A 16,183-nucleotide genomic window follows, 5' to 3' on the forward strand; every position below is an offset into this window, starting at 1 on the left:
AGAATAGGCAAATCTATAGAGATAGAAAAGCAGTTAGCAATTACCCAGTACAGGGGAAATGCAGAAACTAGAGGTGGAGAGGAAAAGGCTAAAGGCTATAGGGCTTATTTTGGGGAGATAAAAGGGCTCTCAAATAGATTGTTGTGGTAGATGCACAATTCTGTGAATATACTATGAAACATTAAATTTTACACAATAATTGATAAATTGTATGATATTTAAATTATATGTCAACAAGGTGTACAAAATATGTGGACCATGTTTAGTCATTTTATCTTTAGTTTTGTGTGAAATGGACTGCAGAAATATGACCTTTCACTGATACAATTCTGGACACTCTTCTAAAATATATTGCATAAGACAGATGGCATGTCTATACAAGACCCTTGATATTAGCTGAAGGATAGCACTCAGAAACATAAAAGGGAAATTAATCATGTCTGTGTAAACAGGTCATTTACCTTCATTTGTCTCCTTGCCATCCACATGCTGGGAATGTTGATTTAATGATATTGTATGTACTTTGAAGTATGAGTTACATTTTAACTTCTTGGCTAATTTATCATTGGATATAACCATGAGAAATGACAGAAAGGAACAGCAACTGGAAAACAAGCATTACTTTGCACCAGGATGTCTGTGAAATGGACTTCAGTAATTCTGCTAATACAACTGAGCTTTTACTTTAGCTCTGGGAGTTGTGGAAAGGTGCTGGTGTGGGCAGCAGAATACAGCCATTGGATGAATATGAAGACAATCGTGGAAGAGCTTGTCCAGAGAGGTCATGAGGTGACTGTACTGGCATCTTCAGCTTCCATTCTTTTTGATCCCAACAACTCGTCTGCTCTTAAAATTGAAGTTTTTCCTACATCTTTACCTAAACCTGAGTTTGAGAATTTAGTCACACAAGAGATTAAGAGATGGTCAGACCTTCCAAAAGATACATTTTGGTTATATTTTTCACAAATGCAAGAAATTATGTGGAAGTTTGGTGATATATTTAGAGAGTTCTGTAAAGATGTAGTATCAAATAAGAAATTAATGAAGAAACTACAAGAGTCAAGATTTGATGTCATTTTGGCAGATCCTATTTTTCCCTGTAGTGAGCTACTGGCTGAGCTATTTAACATACCCCTTGTGTACAGTCTCCGCTTCACTCCTGGCTATGGTTTTGAAAAGCATTGTGGAGGATTTCTTTTCCCTCCCTCCTACGTACCTGTTGTTATGTCAGAATTAAGTGATCAAATGACTTTCATAGAGAGGGTAAAAAATATGATCTATATGCTTTATTTTGATTTTTGTTTCCAAATGTATGACATGAAGAAGTGGGATCAGTTTTATAGTGAAGTTCTAGGTAAGTATTTTTTTTCGATCTGTAACTTCTTTGTGTCTTTGAAGCAGAGTTTATATAAAGCCATAAAGTCAGGGTAGTGGGGTTTTGGTAAGTGTTTTTATAAAACAAAAATACAAGATGATCTATCAATCTCACAAATATTATAGAAAAGTTTAAATTACAGGGTCAGGTAAAACCCTGTGGCCATCACTCACACAGAACACCCAAGGAAATCATAAACCTATGTATTAGTGCATCTAAGACTTTAAGCAATTACACATCTGTTTTACTATACATTGCTTTACATCTTAAAAACAGTAAAATGCATCAAATAACATCTTACTGAATGCATAGATTTAGAATGAGTAGTTACACATTTTTCTACAACTATCTATATAACTGCAGAAATTACTTTTTCTTGTAAAGCTTGGTTTTCTTATTTAGAAATCAAAAGATGTTCCCATGTTACCAGAATGTTTCCTTCACAATAGAGAGAGGGAATGTCTATATCTCAGATGCATAAATCATTAAAGGTAATTTGAAGTTTCTAATGTTTCTATACTCTTTCATTAAAGAATTGGAAACCACTCATTTAAAGTCCAATCATCTTGTTGAAGTGTGAAGGTTGTTATATCTACATAGTTTTTTTCAAACTATGACTTTTTATTAAAAAATATAAGACAGACTAAGGTTGAGTACAAATCTTTATTTCAATAATTTCTCAAAAATTTCTAGCTATAATTTACAAATATATTTACTTAAAGATAATATTATTAAGATCTTAGCTTGAATCTAAAAGTGTACAAGGATTTCAACCATACTCACAACATAGTCCACAGTTCACTTGAAGAACCAAAGATAAAAATTTAGCTTAATGATTTGTGCAAACTAGACAACTTTTAGAAAATTATTTTTATGTATACAGTGGAATTAATTGACTATAGAGCTCAAAGAGTTGTTTAAATGTCCATATGCTACTATTGAAGCTTTAAAAAGAAGAGAAATTGATGTTTAATTCTCTGTGGCTTATTTTAATAATTGTTTGTAATTGTGAGTATACTGATGTGACATTAGAGATGTAGCTTATCCTCACAATTCTCCTACTATTTTGCCTTTCTTATAAATATACATGGGCAAAATAAATAATACATAAAATTAAATTACGTCTATAGATGAATATATGTATATTTTTCAAAGCATAGACACTTTGCCTATATTTTTGCCTACATTATTCTAACCCTTTTCAGAAAATAACCTAATCTTGTGTCATCCACCTTTTCTTTTTTTATCCTTGTCAGGAAGACCCACTACATTATCTGAGACAATGGGGAAAGCTGACATATGGCTTATTCGAAACTCCTGGAATTTTCAGTTTCCACATCCACTCTTACCAAATGCTGATTTTGTTGGAGGACTCCTCTGCAAACCTGCCAAACCCCTACCTAAGGTAAACATACTTTCATTGGTTTTGTTTTGTTGGCTTTGAATTTTCAGTAGAATTGATTCTACGGTCTTCATTCAGAGTAGTTGACTTACACTGAAAGAAAGATGGGAAGTGGGTGGGGTAAAGCAGATACCAATTAGAAACTCATGTACATATTGATACTATCATACGTATATGAGTTTCATGAGTACTACAAATAGAGGGGAATACTAAGGAGACTTCAAAAAATAGAGTTGGTTAAATTGAAGTCTTCATTATTTAACACCTAAGAAGGTATTGGTCATTCATTCAAATAATGTTTACAAAGGGATTAGCACGAAACACAGGTAAGTGCAGAATTTTCAGAGAAAAAAAATGGACCCAGTTTCTGCCCCCACATACCTTACATTCTACTTCAAAAGACAGAATATGTGCAAGTAATAAAAAATATATAAAAACTATTATCTCAAGGAAAAACCCAATGTCAAGAAAGCATCAGTGGAGATAATAGAAAGTATCCTGGAGTCACTGATTACTATGATGAGAGCTGAACAGTATGCAAGAATAAGTAAAAGAATGACAGAGAGAGACAGACAAAGGAAGGAAAGCAGGTAAAGTGGTCAGGACAGTTCTCAAGTCCTCAGGTTTAGTTTGCAGGAAGAGACTAAGAATCAGATGATGCTGAGAGGCAAATTAGAGCCAGATACATATTGGGAGTTGAAATATTTATTAAGCACATTGAAAAACTATGAAAAAGAGTTAAGACAGAAAGATATATGAAAATATTCTCTTCTTTAAGAAGAGCTTTCAAGATATTCAATGATTAAATTGCAGGAGGGTCAGAATAAAGAGCCAACAATTCAGGAAATTTTGCATGGATTCAGGTAGCAGATGATGGAAAAGTAGACTAGAATGTTGATAAAAATAATGATGCCTACATTTACAGAAATAGTGGCAACTTCATGTTGTGTGGAAAAAATATTAACACAGGCAAAACAGTTGAAGTGTGTCTCTGGCCTGTAGTTAGTTACTCATAAATATTATTAATTTTGCAATTATTGTTATTTTGTTATTATTGCTAATACTACTAGTTACTTAACATGTGCAGGTCACTTGAGATATCATTCTCCATTTAATAGAGCCAGATTTTTCAGTACATCAGAATTATCTTCTCTTGCAAAGTCATAGTTGACAGACACCTGTGCCATGCGCGTCTGTGTGAAGAGACCAACAAACAGTCTTTGTGTGAGCAACATGGCAGTTTATTTCACCTGGGTGCAGGTGGGCTGAGTCCGAAAAGGGAATCAGCAAAGGGAGATAAGGGTGGGGCTGTTTTATAGGATTTGGGTAGGTAAAGGAAAATTACAGTCAAAGGGGTATTGTTCTCTGGGAGGCAGTAGTGGGGGTCACAAGGTGCTCAGTGGGGGAGACTTTTGAGCCAGGATGAGCCAGAAAAAGGAATTTCACAGGATAATATCATCGCTTAAGGCAAGGACCTGCCATTTTCACTTCTTCTGTGGGGTCCCTGACTTCCCGCAACAATGAGCTAGTGGAAATTCTAAAATTCTCCCATAGGTAACAAGGATCTTCACCAGTATTGCAGCTTAAAATACTTCCTCAATAAAATAAATGTGTTCCTTTAATATTTGCAGACAAACTCAGTGATCACTTGATCTTACTAAAGCATTTAAATCATTCTTCATTGAGACCCCAAGGGTTTACATATTACAGCATAAACATACCCTATGAAAGCAGATGATTTTTGCCATATGACAAGCAACTCATTAAAGCTCCCTGTGCCAACTTGTCTTAACATCATGGCTGCCTGACAGAGAAGCACAGAGATGAAGAACAATGCATGTATAATAAAGACCAAATAATTTATACCACTTGTATCTGAATTGTGCCCTTAGTTTCAATGCCAAAAACATTCTGTCAGCATATAAGATTATATTCTTTATGAAAGAATACAATAAACCTGTATATTGTAAATTAATATCATACTTTTAAGACATATGTACAAAGCAAGCATTCTTTATCACATTATTAAGTAATCTCTTAAAATATAATTTTTGTCCACATAAAGCTGAGATTTTATTCCATTGTTAAAACTCAATATCTATGATGAATGCAAATTGCATGGGCTTTATATGATAACTTTCTTAAGAGACAAAAGCTGGGGTAAGACTAATGAAACATCTATGCCACCCTGCCCTACTCTTGAAATATTTCCCCCTTCACAATAAGAGAAACCGATGGTGTCAGTAGGAAGGGGAAGAGAGTAGGACTTGTAGAAGGATAAGAAAAAGGATGACTAGTAGTACAATAGTGATAATTACTACTATTAGCTGTTGTTATTAACTTGCAGAAAGATTTGAATGCAAGTCAATGGTTGTGAAACCAATTCTTTGTTTATTATGTAAAATAATTGCTAACCCAGCCAGGTTGCTTTCATTTCAATTAAATATGTGATTCTCAGATAATTTCTATATAAGAGAATAAGACACTTGACAAAATGTATCAGGTGTTTTAAAAATGAACATTGCCATGAGTTTTATAATACATTCACGTGAAATTATGCAGATAAAAAAATTAATCAAGATGTACCTATTCAACATTATGAAAAATATGCATAAAATTAACATTGGAAGTAGTCCAACATCTTAAATGAAGGAATGATTAAAAACTTATACTGTGTGCATACAATAGCATTACAATAATTTTATCAATGAAATATTCAATTACACTGTCAGCTGTAATACAAATAAAGGGAGTTAGAAAATGATAAAGGCAACAAGATGACAAGTTTTTGCAGGAGGAAAACATATACTCAGTAAGATTAACATTTTCTAAGTAAGTGTCACATGTATACATTGAGCTTTATAAATAGGACAAAAGCCATGATGAAAAAATATATTTTATATAAATAATATCGCAACATAAAAATTTAGAAAAATTTTATTTAAAAAAATTTTTCATGCTTTTATAAAATTTCTGACATTAATCTTATATTATTTTTATTACATTATCACAGAAGAAGAAACAACCAATCCATATCAGTGATGAATCTGTAAACAGAGGTTAGGTTCCTTCAACACTGCATGGGTAAACAGGGCTCTTGGCATCAAGCTAGTGAGGTGAAACACTGAACATCAGTTACGGTAAATATGGCTACAGTCAACTGTAATCACACACAATACTTAGATGCCCAAGGTATAACCTGGAATAGCAGCACAATGACTCTTACCTTAAGATTAAAAATCATATTTTAAAAAACACTCTGTAATATGTGGTCTGCACAGGTAACATTTGGACGTTTTTTCTTTGTTTTGTTAAGAACCATTAGGAAAAGTTTTACCACAATGATCAAATCTGAAAGTATTTAAATTTAAATATTGGCATACATTGGAGAACGTAAATCAGAATAATTCTCAATCAATTGCAGCCAAGCACATCTTCACCAGGAGTGTGATGTGGTGTGAGTGAGCTACTCAAAAGAGAGACAGGATCTCCCCTATAGAAAGGCCTGGTGGTCCCTTCTATTCTGATGCAAATGGTGCCTCTGAGACACAACAAAGTGATGATGAGAGTTCCTCACATGTAGTTATAAATAGTACCTCAGTTTAACAGTGTGATTTCAGGTCAGTAGGTGTTCCACCTAAACAATAACCTGAAAATATGATCATTCAACTATGTAACTGTATACTGTACAATTTTGTATTATAAATAAGACTCCTGGACTAATTCACAGAAATTCCAAATTACAATACCCGACTCCAGAATGTCACTGGTTCTTAACCGTCAGCTTTTATTTATTTATTTATTTATTCATTTATTTTAGTTTTTCAAACGCTATCGGAAAACTGTGACAAATTTAAGTGAAGTGTAAAGCACTGTAGAGAAACATAAATGTAGATATAAAATTATCCCAATAGTGAGTAGCTTATCCTCAGAACTCATAGTGAGGGAAGTAAACACTAAGGGCTTCCAACTAAAAGAATCTTACAGAAAATCTGCCTGAAATAAACACAAGTGACTTAGTAGAACAACAATATAGAATTAAAGCTGAGTGGTGCCACTTTCCAAGAACTTATATTAGTAATTTTAGTAATATAAGAGTCTGTGTGTAATATTTTAACATTATCTCCCTGACTACAGTGAAATAGCTCCATTTCTTTTTTCCCTTACACACATGCACACAAATATATACACATTCACACATAGTTACACAAATATCCTAACAGCGTCCACCTATCTCACATTATATATCCAATTGCAAAAAACCTGAGTGATTGAATCAGTTAGAAAATATTATTTACTCCAATAATTCCTTAAAATACCTGATTTTCTCTCTTTAGTAACTTGTACCAATTCTTTCAGTAGTGCCTGCTGCGCTGTTATTCTTTTGTGATGAAACAAATTCTGTTTCACAGGAAATGGAAGAGTTTGTACAGAGCTCTGGAGAACATGGTGTTGTGGTGTTTACTCTGGGGTCAATGGTCACTAACATGAAAAAAGAAAGGGCCAACGTAATTGCATCAGCCCTTGCCCAGATTCCACAAAAGGTAAGATGAAATGTCTTACTGATATGGAAAACTACTGAAAGAGGCTGCTAAAGTTTGTAAGTAATCCAATTATAGAAACTTCTGACAAATGTGAAGTTGGCCAAAATTAAATGTGAGTATTCTATTTACATCACTCTTTGAGTAGTTCTGATTTGCTAACATCCCTTGATCTCGTTCCTACTCTTTTTCTCTTTTTACAGTTTGAACATTCTATAAGTTTTGAATTCCACTCATGGAATAAGATATTTTCCTCACTGTAACAGGTTCTGTGGAGATATGATGGAAATAAGCCAGATACCTTAGGTCTCAATACTCGGCTCTATAAGTGGATACCCCAGAATGACCTTCTAGGTAAGACTCGGGTGAACAAATACTGGATATATTAGTAACAGCACATTAGAGTGTTAATAGTTAATCATGAAACAAGATTTTTCAATATTTGTTAAGGAAACACAAAACGTAACTTCTTTATATTTATTTGCCAGTCAAAGGGGAAAAAGAATATGCTATAATTATTGGCATTTTATGATATACACTCACATTCTTTATGGTCAGAATCAGCAGGAATCTTTATTTCTGGTATTACTATATCTCACAGAATTTTTCAATAACTCCTGAGCTGTCTCTCTGTCTCTTATTTCTACAACTTTACACCTGTTGTTTCTTCTCCTGCAGGGTTTTTCAAGTGCCACCAAAAATTATAGTTCTTCTATCATCAGTGACTCTGCATTTTCTGAAGGATTAAATTGCTAATCTTAATCATAAAGTGATGATAAGTCATGATGAACTGTGACATGTCTTTCCTCAATCCTAGCACCACCATCAACCCACTGCCTGCTGCCATGCACACCCCACATATCACATTCTGTGACTGCACTTAAAATAGCAGTTCACTTCATGCCCAACTCTTTGCTTTCTTCTTTATTGCACATTTTAAAAATCTAGATCACACTTTTTCATTAGTCCAACTGGAAATCTTGTATTGTTTTGCGGTCTCAAGTCTCACACACCATGCAGCCTTCACTTGCATACCCAGCACAAGTATGTGTTTTTCCTATGAAGTCTGAAAAGCAATAGCAAAATAGTTCAATGTGTTATCTAGAAAACAATGTCACTTTTAGAGCCTTTCATTGTGCATCTCATTTTATTCCTATGAATAATTTTGCTAAAATTCATGCAATCCTAGGTCATCCAAAAACCAGAGCTTTTATAACTCATGGTGGAGCCAATGGTATCTACGAGGCAATCTACCATGGGGTCCCTATGGTGGGCATTCCATTGTTTGCTGATCAACCTGATAACATTGCTCACATGAAGGCCAGAGGAGCAGCTGTTAGATTGGACTTCAACACAATGTCGAGTACAGACTTGGCGAATGCACTGAAGACAGTAATTAATGATCCTTTGTGAGTAGAACAATATTTTTCACTAGATGGTATTTATAGATAGCTTCTCTTGTCAATAGTGAGTGTGAGTTTCACCCTTTTTCTAAGAGAGTAATTTTGAAAGAATTTAAATGATTTAACCAATCTGAAATCTGCTTTTATTTTGTATCAGCTATTTAAATATTGTATTTGAAAACCATACATCTAATGAATAGCCAGTTAGTGAAACAATTTTCTACACAAAAATACTTTTAAAATGATATAGATAATATAAAAAAATACATTTCTTTATACAAGAAAAAAACAAACAACCCCATCAAAAAGTGGGGAAAGGATATGAACAGACATTTCTCAAAAGAAGACATTCATACAGCCAACAGACACATGAAAAAATGCTCATCATCACTCGCCATCAGAGAAATGCAAATCAAAACCACAATGAGATACCATCTCACACCAGTTAGAATGGCAATCATCAAGAAGTCAGGAAAAAACAGGTGTTGGAGAGGATGTGGAGAAATAGGAACACTTTTACACTGTTGGTGGGACTGTAAACTAGTTCAACCATTATGGAAAACAGTATGGCAATTCCTCAAGGATCTAGAACTAAATGTACCATATGACCCAGCCATCCCACTACTGGGTATATACCCAAAGGATTATAAATTATTCTACTACAAAGACACATGCACACGTATGTTTACTGCGGCACTATTCACAATAGCAAAGACTTGGAATCAACCCAAATGTCCATCTGTGACAGACTGGATTAAGAAAATGTGGCACATATACACCATGGAATACTCTGCAGCCATAAAAAAGGATGAGTTTGCGTCCTATGTAGGGACATGGATGCAGCTGGAAACCATCATTCTTAGCAAACTATCACAAGAAGAGAAAACCAAACACCGCATGTTCTCACTCATAGGTGGGAACTGAACAATGAGATCACTTGGACTCGGGAAGGGGAACATCACACACTGGGGCCTATCATGGGGAGGGGGGAGGAGAGAGGGATTGCAGTGGGGAGTTATACATGATATAAATGACGAACTGATGGGTGCTGACGAGTTGATGGGTGCAGCACCCCAACATGGCATAAGTATACATATGTAACAAACCAGCACATTATGCACATGTACCCTAGAACTTAAAGTATAATAAAAATAAATAAACAAATAAATAAATAAAACAAAAAAAACCCAAAGATGAATAAAACATGTTCTCTGTCAAAAAATAAAAATAAAAAAATAATAATCCATTGACTGGTGTGATGGTGTGAGATGGTATCTCATTGGTTTTAGGGTTTTTGTTTGTTTGTTTGTTTGTTTGTATTTTTTGTGAGATGGAGTTTTGCTCTCGTCACCCAGGCTGGAGTGCAGTGGCGTGATCTCGGCTCACTGCAACCTCTACCTCCCAGGTTCAAGCGATTCTCCTGCCTCAGCCTCCCGAGTAGTTGGGATTACAAGCACACGCCACCACACCTGGCTAATATTTTGTTGTTGTTGTATTTTTAGTAGAGACGGGGTTTTGCCATGTTGGTCAGGCTTGTCTCAAACTCCTGACTTCAGGTGATCCACTCGCCTTGGCATCCCAAAATGCTGGGATTACAGCTGTGAGCCACCATACCCAGCCTTATCGTGGTTTTGATTTGCATTTCTCTAATGATCAGTGATGTTGAGCTTTTCATACATTTGTTGGCCACATAAATGTCTTTCGAGAAGTGTCTGTTCATATACTTTGTCCACTTTAAAAAAAAAAATACATTTCTTAAAATTTTGACATAATGAATCCTTAGTAGAAAGGAAAAATAAATGAAATAATATAGTAAATATTTTAATTCAATATCTAAAATGCCTCAGAACATGACTATTTTCCTGTTGAAAAATTAACTTTTATTATTATCATTACTGTAATGAACTTGAAAATGAGATTTAATTTTGATACCATAAAATCCTTCTTTTTATGGTATAAAATCCAAATACATTTGCTATGTTTACAGAGCCATGAAGCCATCACTATGACATAATTTTAGAATATTTTTGTCAGCACAAAAGAAACTGCAAAGACACGGAAGTCATTTCCTATGACCACTTAGCCCTAGTCTAACACTAATTTGTTTTCTTTCTCTAGAGATTGTTCTCTAGGTATTTCATATAAATGGAATCATACAGTTTATGGTGCTGTGTAAATGACATTTCACCTAGCTTAATTTTTTGTTGTTTTTTATGGTATTAGTTTTATTCATGTTGTTGTGCATTTTAATACTTCATTTCTTTTTACGGCAGTTTAATATTTTTTAGTAAGGATATGTCATATTTTAGTTGTTAACTTATCAGTTCATTGGCCTTTCGATTGTTTCCAATTGTGGTTACTAGGAATATTGCTACACAAGTTTTTGCATAAACCTGTTTTCCTTTCTTTGGGGTTGATACTACAAGTGGAATTGCTGGCTCATGTGGGAACTGTATGTTTATGAAGAACTGCTAAACTGTCTTCCAAAGTACTTGTTTCATTCGTCACTACCACCAGCAGTGCAACATAGTTACAATTCCTCCATACTTTTGCCAGATGAATTATTATCTGTCTTTTTGGTAAAGCCTTCTTAGTGGGTGTAAAATGATCTCTCATCCTGGTCTCAGATTGCATTTTCATTACGGCTAAAGACGTTGAGAATCCTTATATGTGCTTACTGACGATTCGTATATCTTCTTTGAAAACATGTCTACTACAATCCTTGGAACATTTTTAAACTTTGGTATTTGTCTTATTATTAAGTTTTAAGAACTATTTATATATTATGGGTCATTTCAGATATATAATTTTTAAAAGTTTTGTCCCATTCTGGGTACACTAAATGTTCCTTTTGGATGATGGTCTTTGAAGCACAAAAAATATAATTTCAAGTCAAATTTTTAATAATTGATTTTCTCACACCCAAAGATAGCAGTGTGCAAAATTCCTTGCAGAGTCCTGCTATCATCAATTCAGCATTTATAACTACTCTCAATAATGCTTTTAAAGAAGGAGAGTATCATCTAAAGGAATACATTAAAATTATTTTATCACAAAAAAGAAGGTCAATGAATGATAAAAATACCTTTAAAGAAGATAGGAAATAATTGAAAAGAAACACAAACCAACTTGGACAAATAGAAAAAAATATATATAAAGCAAACTGGTAGATTTAAATGTGATTATGCATATACTTTCACTCAATCTAAACAGACTTAAAACAAGAGCAAATAATGGGTAAAGACATTAAACATTTGAAGAACACAATTAACAAATGGAATCTTATAATGTAAAATGATACACACACATGCACATATGTACATACACAATACACATATATGTATTATATATATCAACTGAAAGACACAGTTTCTTAGAGCATGTCAAATAGTTATTTGAAGTGATATGTGGTGGGCAATAACCAAAGACTTAGTTAATAAGATTTAATGTCATAGAAACTGTATGATGCAGTCATAGTGGAAGTAAGGGAGGTTATGAAAACTATAACATGTCTTTAAATTTTAGAGATCAAAAAATACACTTCAAAAAATGTTAAAGTCAAAAGTGGATAACAGTTATGCATCCAATTTTATCTCAGCAATTCTACTCTCAATTATAGACCCAAGAGATATGTATAAATATACAAATCTAATACCATCTAGAATAATGTTTATAACAGAGTTATCAATAGTGTCTAAAAATTGTTAGCAACACAAATACATATTAACCTTAAAATGAAGAAAAAATCTGTGCTTTATCAGTCAACAAAATACTACACAGCGAAGAAATTATCCAACAACTGCGACATTAATAAAAGACACTAATGAGTACATATTATATAATTCAATTACATAAACAAGCAAAACTAATGCATGCTATTTGAAGTCAGACTAATATTTAATTGGAGGACAAAAATAGTGATTAAATGGTTCAGAAAAAGAGAGTTATTCTGGGCAGGTTGTGATATCCTATACCACAATCTGAGCAGTAGGTAAATAGATATCTTCACCTCAAATTAATGTTCAAGATGATCTTATGTTTTTGAACTATTCACTTAATGTACATATATGTATCTTTTGTATTTACTATTTAAATGATTATTTTATGAGATATAATGCATTTTAAAATTCTCGGAATCAAATAGCAAAATAAGCACAGAAAATAGAGAAAATCCTAGAGGTTTCATCATAGTGTGGTCAATAAAAGCCTCTCTTAGAAGTAACAATAGAAGGAAGCCATAAAAGGCAGAGAAGCATGCCTTGGGTTGTAGCAAGAGAGAATACTCCAAGAGCAGGAGAGAGGGAAAAAATGTGTAAGGTGCTAAGACGAGAACACCTTTGGGAGCTTAAAGAAAAAACTAGAAGGCCAATCTAGAAGACAGTGTGCAGGGGAAAAGTGTCAGGAAAAGAGCTTGCCAGTGTCTTACAATGTAGGGTTCTGTAGACCGAATAACAGAGTTGGATTTTATTCTTTAAATAATGAGAAGCCAGACAAAAGTCTTAATCAGGGGAGTGCTATAAACTGACTTTAATTGCTAAAAATCATTCTGACTACAGGATGGGAAACAGTAGGAGACAAAGAAGTAATGTAGAAGCATAGTGACTAGCTATGAGGCATGTCACTCACCATGACATAATTACTTTTTAGGAACTTAGAGATGATAATTCTCATATTGCATTTTCACGATCTTTCTTACAGCACTTAAAATGGTTCATGATGTTGAGCACATTCTCCATATGTCTGCTTGAGAACTAACAGTGTAATTGAATTGTTCATAATACAAAGGATAAACGCTTAAGGAATGAATAACCTTTTTTCCATGATGTGATTATTTCACATTGTATTGAAACAACTCATATACCCCATAAATATATGCACTTAATATGTACCCACTAAAACTTAAAATTAAACAATTAAAAAAAATTAAAATGCCTTATATTTTCTCTGCTTCAAAAAAAATTAACTTTCACACCTAACATTCAATTTCTACTTTAGAAAACATTTGTCAATGAGAAAAGTTCAATTTAAAAGCCAAACTTACTATGATGATTCCAATTAAAGTACACAAGTTTTATGTCAATTCTTTGACATTTACTTTGAATTATTTGGCACTTTAAAAGCCTTTCATAAACTTGATAGGCACAGGCAAGTTAACTTACTTTCAGTGTTAGTAAGGGACGAGATCACTCCTCATATTGTCTTATGCCCAATTTCTGCCTCCAAAGAAAAAAGCAGTAAATACTAAAAGGCAGAAAAGAAATCCACAAGCAGACAGCCAGGTGCCACTCTCAGGGCCGGGTAGTTAAAGATCGACCCCTGACCTAACTGGTAATGTTACCTATAGATTCCAGCATTTTATGGAAAAGCGTTGTAAAAATCCCTGCCCACTTCTGTTCCATTCTGATTACTGGCGCATGCAGCCCCGAGTCATGTACTCACTGCTTGCTCAATTGATCATGACCCTCTCACGTGAACCCCTGCAAAGGTGTGAGGCCTTAAAATGGTAGGAATTGCTCACTCAGGGATCTCAGTTCTTGAGACAGGAGTCTTGCTGATGCTCCTGGCTAAATAAAACCCTTCCTTCTTTAACTTGGTGTCTGAGGAGTTTTGTCTATGTCTCTTCCTGTTGCATTGGTATCTTTATTTTTATCCTTCAGATATAAAGAGAATGTTATGAAATTATCAAGAATTCAACATGATCAACCGGTGAAGCCCCTGGATCGAGCAGTCTTCTGGATTGAATTTGTCATGCGCCACAAAGGAGCTAAACACCTTCGGCCTGCAGCCCATGACCTCACCTGGTTCCAGTACCACTCTTTGGATGTGATTGGGTTCCTACTGGCCTGTGTGGCAACTGTGATTTTCATCATCATGAAATGTTGTCTGGTTTGTTTCTGGAAGTTTACTAGAAAAGGAAAGAAGGGAAAAAGTGATTAGTTATCTCTGAGATTTGAAGCTGGAAAACCTTATAGCTGAGACTACTTCAGTTTATTCCAGGAAGAAAGGATATGATGCAAGATTTCTTTCTTCCTGTAAACAAAAAAATAAAAATAAAAATAAAAAACTTTTGAAAATTTACTTTGTCAAGCAAAAATTTATTTTTCAGAGATTTACCACCCAGTTAATGGTTAGAAATATTTTGTAGAAATGAAGAAAACACTCGGGAAAACACAAAATAATGTAAATTCATATGAGCTTGTATTGAAATTTGTTGAACTTATATTGGAATTTGTTGTTCTAATTCATAGTTTATACAAAAAAAATACTCAGCTTAACTGTATTTCATACATTCTACATAAACACAAGAACATGAAAAAGTCCACTGACAGTATCAGTGCTGTTTTGCACATACTCAGAAAAATTTGACTTAATTTCGAACAACATTGTATTGCTTTAACTGCTACTAAAGAAACAATTACATAGTGAAATTGTATAGAAAGTCTCTCTTCCTATTGATATTTTAAGATGAGTAGTACTGCCAGCAATGGGACAAAGCTGGATGGAGAATGACTTTGATGAGTTGAGAGAAGGCGGCTTCAGTCAATCAGAATTCTCAGAGCTAAAGGACGAACTACGTAATCAGTGCAAAGAAAGTAAAAACCTTGAAAAAAGAATGGATGAATGGATAACTAGAATAATCAATGCAGAGAAGACCTTAAAAGAACTGATAAAAATGAAAGCCATAACACGAGAACTACGTGACAAATGCACAAGCTTCAGTAACTGACTCAATCAATTGGAGGAAAGAGTATCAGTGATTCTTATGACTTAGGATTGTCTTGGCAATGTGGGCTCTTTTTTGGTTCCATATGAACTTTAAAGCCGTTTTTTTCCAATTCTGTGAAGAAACTCATTGGTAGCTTGATAGGGATGGCATTGAATCTATAAATAACCTTGGCACTATGGCCATTTTCACAATATTGATTCTTCCTATCCATGAGCATGGTATGTTCTTCCATTTGTTTGTGTCCTCTTTTATTTCACTGAGCAGTGGTTTGTAGTTCTCCTTGAAGAGGTCCTTGACATCCCTTGTAAGTTGGATTCCTAGGTATTTTATTCTCTTTGAAGCAATTGTGAATGGAAGTTCATTCCTGATTTGGCTCTCTGTTTGTCTGTTACTGGTGTATAAGAATGCTTGTGATTTTTGCACATTAATTTTGTATCCTGAGACTTTGCTGAAGTTGCTTATCAGCTTAAGGAGATTTTGGGCTGAGACAATGGGGTTTTCTAAATATACAATCATGTCATCTGCAAACAGGGACAATTTGACTTCTTCTTTTCCTAACTGGATACCCTTTATTTATTTCTCTTGCCTAATTGCCACAAAGCTGGAGGCATCACCTACCTGACTTCAAACTATACTACAAGGCTACAGTAACCAAAACAGCATGGTACTGGTACCAAAACAGAGATATAGACCAATGGAACAGAACAGAGTCCTCAGAAACAATACCACACATCT

General features: G+C 34.2%; 1 protein-coding gene across 3 annotated transcripts; it reads left to right on the forward strand.

The window, feature by feature from the left end:
* Positions 1-633: 633 nt before the first annotated feature.
* Positions 634-14,680, forward strand: LOC115896055 (UDP-glucuronosyltransferase 2B23). 3 transcript variants are annotated; one of them, XM_030926519.1, is made up of 6 exons: positions 634-1,354; positions 2,632-2,780; positions 7,190-7,321; positions 7,585-7,672; positions 8,508-8,727; positions 14,379-14,680. In XM_030926519.1, exons 1-6 carry the CDS (start codon positions 634-636, stop codon positions 14,656-14,658), a joined length of 1,590 nt encoding a protein of 529 aa, XP_030782379.1. In that variant the 3' UTR covers positions 14,659-14,680. The 3 variants fall into 3 exon arrangements, with proteins under 3 accessions (XP_030782379.1, XP_030782380.1, XP_030782381.1); XM_030926520.1 differs by having other exon boundaries at positions 634-1,102; XM_030926521.1 differs by lacking the exon at positions 8,508-8,727 and having other exon boundaries at positions 14,379-14,486.
* The last annotated feature ends 1,503 nt before the right edge of the window (positions 14,681-16,183 follow it).

Source organism: Rhinopithecus roxellana, unplaced genomic scaffold (genome assembly GCF_007565055.1).
Source record: "Rhinopithecus roxellana isolate Shanxi Qingling unplaced genomic scaffold, ASM756505v1 contig4632, whole genome shotgun sequence".
In the NCBI taxonomy this organism is placed as follows: Eukaryota; Metazoa; Chordata; class Mammalia; order Primates; family Cercopithecidae; genus Rhinopithecus; species Rhinopithecus roxellana.

Coding starts and splice junctions, on each gene's coding strand:
- LOC115896055 (XM_030926519.1), top strand. CDS start 634: ATGTCTGTGAAATGGACTTCAGTAATTCTGCTAATACAACTGAGCTTT. Junction 1,355..2,631: donor GTTTTATAGTGAAGTTCTAG/GTAAGTATTTTT, acceptor TATCCTTGTCAG/GAAGACCCACTACATTATCT. Junction 7,322..7,584: donor TTGCCCAGATTCCACAAAAG/GTAAGATGAAAT, acceptor TCACTGTAACAG/GTTCTGTGGAGATATGATGG.